Raw genomic sequence first — 4,573 nt, forward strand, 5'->3', positions numbered from 1 at the left:
GCTCCCTCTTCCAGGAGCGAGCTGCTGCGGGAGAGCCGCATGCGCGCAACCGCCGGGCGCTCGCAGGGGCACCGGCGCGCGCCCGCACCGGCAACCTGCGGGCCGTTAACGGAGGGAGCAGGAACGGCACCGGCCGGGCGGGCACGGGGCGGGCACGGGGCGGGCATCGGGCGCCGCTCGCCCTCCCCGACCCCCCCCGCGCCCACAGACCGGTGCGGGACCCCCGCCAGGCCGCCGCCCCGCCCCCCCTCCTGCCAATCACCGCGGCCCCGCCCCCGGGACCCGAGGTGCGGGGTTTGAAAGCGGGCCGATCCACGCAGCACGCAGACGGGGGGGGGAGGAGGACGGGACGGGCACTGGCGTGTTCGGCGGTTGCGGGGCGGCCTCGCCCGACCGGCGGGAGCCGCCCCCGCGCTGTTGGCTGAGCCCTCCCCGCGAGGGGCGCCGGCCCCAAGACCGGCCGGCGAGCGGTTGGTCCGGCGGGCCGCCCTCCCCGCTCTCCCCCCGGCCGGCGCAGTGGGAGGCGCCCGGGCGCGCGCGTCACCCATTGTTTACAAACCAACGCCAGCGGGCCGAGCTCCAGCCGCGACCGCAGCGCCGGAGCCGCGTGTGCTCGCGCGCGCGCGGGGCGGCGGGCGGGCGGCGGCCCCGGTCCCGCTGCGGCGGCTGCGGCACGGCAGGGACCCGGCAGAGATGCCGTGCCGCCCGGGCGAGCGCTTCCTGCTGCTGGAGCGCCCGGTCGCCGTGGGACAGGCGGGCTCCAAGGAGGTGGACGCGCTGGTGGCTAAACTGGGCGAGGTGCTGCAGCTGAGCGCCCAGCGGGCGCCGCCGCCGCCCCGCGCCCCGAAGCACCTGGGGCCGGGCAGTGCCCGCGACCGCGCCGCCCCCTACTCGCCGCGGTGCTGCAGCGGCGGCGGGGCCGGGCTGCTGGCGCCGCGGGGTCCGGCCCCGCCGCAAGCCCACCCGCAGCACGCCGAGACCCCGCGGCCGGACCGGAGCGGCCACCAGCGGGTGACCAAGCAGCTGTGCGGCCGCGGCTGGCTGCGGAGCGCCGCTCGACGGAGGAAGCAGCCGCCGCCGGGGCCGGGCGACGGTCCGGCGGAGGAGGAGGACCCCCACCGGCTCCTGCAGCAGCTCATCCTCTCCGGCAACCTCATCAAAGAAGCCGTCCGGCGGCTGCAGCTGGCGGCGGCGGCGGCAGCGGCAGCGGCGTCCGCGGCCTCCAGCGGCAGCGCCTCGGCGGGGAGCGGCGGCGCGGACGGCGAGGCGGCGGCGGCGGCGGCGGGGCAGCCCCTGCAGTAGCCGGCGGGGCCGACCGGCGGTGACCGGGGCGGAGGAGCGCGGCCGCTGGCGGCGGCGGGGCCCCGCCGGGCGGGCTGCGGCAGCGCCGTGCGGGCTCTGCCAGGATGTAAGTGTGTCCCGGCGGCGGGGCCCCCCCGGCGGGGCCGGTGCCGGTGGGGCGGGAAGGGTGTCCAAGCCCCCCCGTCCCAAGGTCACCCGCGGTGCGGACCCCGCCGAGCCCCGCCGCTCGCCCACCGGCGGAGGCCGCGCACGCCGCCGGCCCCGCGCTGTTGTTGTGCCCCCCTCCCTCCTCTGCCTTCCCTGGGAGCTCCTCCTCCTCCTCCCCCCGCCGGGGCAGCCTGGCCGGGGCCGCGGACCCCCCCGCCGCGGGTCCCCGCTGCCGCGGAGCTGCTCCGTCTCCCGGGAGCCATTTGCAATAATCCTCGCTGACCCCGGCGGGAGGTGTTTCCTTTCCCCTCCCGGGCTGGTTTGGTTTTTTTGTTGGGGGTTTTTATTGTTATTTTAACGTTTATTGTTATTATTTCTCGTTGTGACTGTATGAAGCAGTTTTAAAAAAATGTGAATATCAAAGCTGGAAGGCAGCTGGACTTAACAAATGAGTGAATGGAGCCTGAGGATGCATTGTTCGCATAAGGTAGCTGAAACAAGTTTTTTCTACCAAAAAGAAAAATCCTAAATCCACCCTTCCCCGACAAACGCAATGGCTCAAGTACAAGATGCAGCTGTTGATTTTAAATATATGCACTTCGTACCGGAGCGTTTGAAATGTGTTCCTGATTTGCAGGACTTACTGTCTTAATTAACCTGTCTGTATTGAATAAACGTGGTCTTGTTTATATTTTCGGGTCCGTGTCTCATTGTTAAGGTGAAGTGAATTCTGGTTCACGAGAACAAAACTGTGTGGATAATGCTCCAGTAGGCACGTTCCCCCTTGATGTTCTTTCAGTTGTAAGATCTCCATTTTGCAGGCAAAAAAAAATCCCCACAACAATCCGCATAGTCTGATGCAGTGGGACACTGGTTATTAATGCACAGAGATGCAACTGAGCCCCTTTGTTTGCCAGCAGCGTTCATTTGTAAGCCATGAGACACCCCTTCGAGCAACTGAGAATGTGGCTGCTGGAATTTATAAGTCAAATCATTCTGAAACCAGAATTAGGGATCTTGTATTGGGGCAGGAACATAGCTTGTGTTGGTTACTTGTTTGGGTTGTCTTTTTTTATTCTTCCTCTGAGGAGGGGGGGTGGGAAGTACTCAAGAAAGGAGAGGTAGGTCTAGGCAGCAATTAAAAATCTGTAAACTGGAATTTGATAATTTGATACTGGTCATTGTTAAGTTCCGATACCTATTTTGAATGGCTTCCTTGGTAAAATCCTATCTTGGGTTTTTAGTAGTCATTGAGCTTCAAGATCAGAACTGAACACATCAGACAGACTGGAGCATAACAATCTCCCAACCCCCACTCAATTTGAGGTAAAAGCTCCTTTGAAGAAGGTAGCAATCCCACATGAAAGAAAATGGAAGAAGATGTTTGTCCAAGAGAGCAATTTGAACAGCTACGTTTATTTCTGTGATTAGTTCTTTCATGAATACATTGATTCCACAAAATATTTTAGATTTCTTTCTCTGCCACAGCTACTAATAGAAACTGATGCTGAAGCGTTTTGTGATGTCTCACTGAATTCCTCATGCAGTAGGACCAGTATGTGATGTTATTATTAGCTTTATCTTGATTAATTTATAATGCAGTTCAATGCGTTTTAGAATTCCTTAATTGCTAGCATCTGAAGTCTCTTTTCGCATAACTTGCACTGCTTTTGTGGCATTTTGCACAACTTGTAAAGGATTCAGATCTGCCATTAATTCTTATCCTCTAACACAATAACATAGTGGGTAGATTGTCCTTCAACTGAATTTTTATTTGAAATTTCTTTGTTTCTTAATCCAGTAAAAAAAGTTCAATAGAAGATACAAAGAAACCTTAGCTTCAGATATAACCACTAACCACAACTGAAAAACTAGTTATTCTTGTATTTGCCCTTTAGATGCTTAGGGAGGTGGGTATTTACTGTGCTGACACTGAATTTGAACCCTGGGATGAATAGTTTAATTACTAAAAGAGCTGAAGGAGACTAGCTCAAAACTGAGCACAGCTGACAGAGCTGGTGTTGTTACACAGCTATGGTTAAAAGTATATGTGTGGGGGTCAGCTGAAATTCTAAAAGCTGGCAAGTTTGACTTGAACTTTTTTGCCACTGATAATTATGCATTGATTTTGCATCCCACTTCCCTCCCCCCTCTTTCCCCTCCCCAAATCCTGGCCTCTGTATACTAATGAGAACAGCTAACTTTACAAGTGTCCTTTGTAGTCGTTGAAAGCCTTGAGACATTCCTTTTAAGGATTTTACTAGAATAACACTTTTCAATAAAGTGGCAGTTGAAGTGAGGCATAGAAAAGATGCTAATAAATTTCACTGTGGCTGGTTGGTTTTTAAGCTTCCTAAATTACTTCTAAAATAGCTTTTATTTTCTCCTTTTTGCAAGGCTGGGAGATGTATATATGAAAAGGGTTATAGTAAGCTAAATGTTATGTAGAGTGTGTGATGATTTAGTAAAAGGAATTTTGGCATTTGTTTCAGATACTTTGCATAACTCACTGACGTGTCTTCATCACTTAAAATGTGAACATCCTAAGCTCTTGCCAGCAGCCTTTCTTGTCACATCTTCCATATAAGATTTTATCTTCTTCAAGACAGAGCACGTCACTTCTTCATATGGGAATGGATCGAACGTGGATAATTTTAGTTTTGGAAGCCACATTTTACAAAATTTTGGACCAATTGAAATATTGCCAGAAGGTTTCCGTTGATTCATTGCAAATTCTCTTTTTTTGCCTTGTGCTACACCGTGTGGGCATACAAATAGAAAGGAACTGTGACAAAAAAGTCACCATATACTTTGTTTCCCAAACAGGATAAAAAGTTTCAAATTTTGTAAGCTTCGAATACCTGTAATTCGGAGGTGAGGTTTCTTTATTACATTTAGTCTGTGCTGGTCCTCAGATACCAGTCGTTGGTTTCTAGAGAAGAAATTTCTAAAAAAAAGTGCCAGTGTGTTTGGCCTTCCTAGTATGCCTAGGCTGTTTTCATCTGTAAGTGAAAATGTAGTTTACCTCAGCTGTAAATTTGGAATAAAATGATATTTTCATGATAGGCATTTAGCTAGGTTTTAGCTTTTTTTTTTTTTTTTCCATCTTGTGAAGAAAAAAAAT

The 4,573-nt window shown here is 53.9% G+C and overlaps 1 protein-coding gene across 1 annotated transcript; it reads left to right on the plus strand.

Moving 5' to 3' along the window:
* Positions 1–132: 132 nt before the first annotated feature.
* Positions 133–2,140, plus strand: LOC116791513 (GSK-3-binding protein-like). The gene has a single exon (XM_032697587.1). It carries the CDS (start codon positions 694–696, stop codon positions 1,300–1,302), a length of 609 nt encoding a protein of 202 aa, XP_032553478.1. The 5' UTR covers positions 133–693; the 3' UTR covers positions 1,303–2,140.
* The last annotated feature ends 2,433 nt before the right edge of the window (positions 2,141–4,573 follow it).

Source organism: Chiroxiphia lanceolata, chromosome 1, assembly GCF_009829145.1.
Source record: "Chiroxiphia lanceolata isolate bChiLan1 chromosome 1, bChiLan1.pri, whole genome shotgun sequence".
Lineage (NCBI taxonomy): Eukaryota > Metazoa > Chordata > Aves > Passeriformes > Pipridae > Chiroxiphia > Chiroxiphia lanceolata.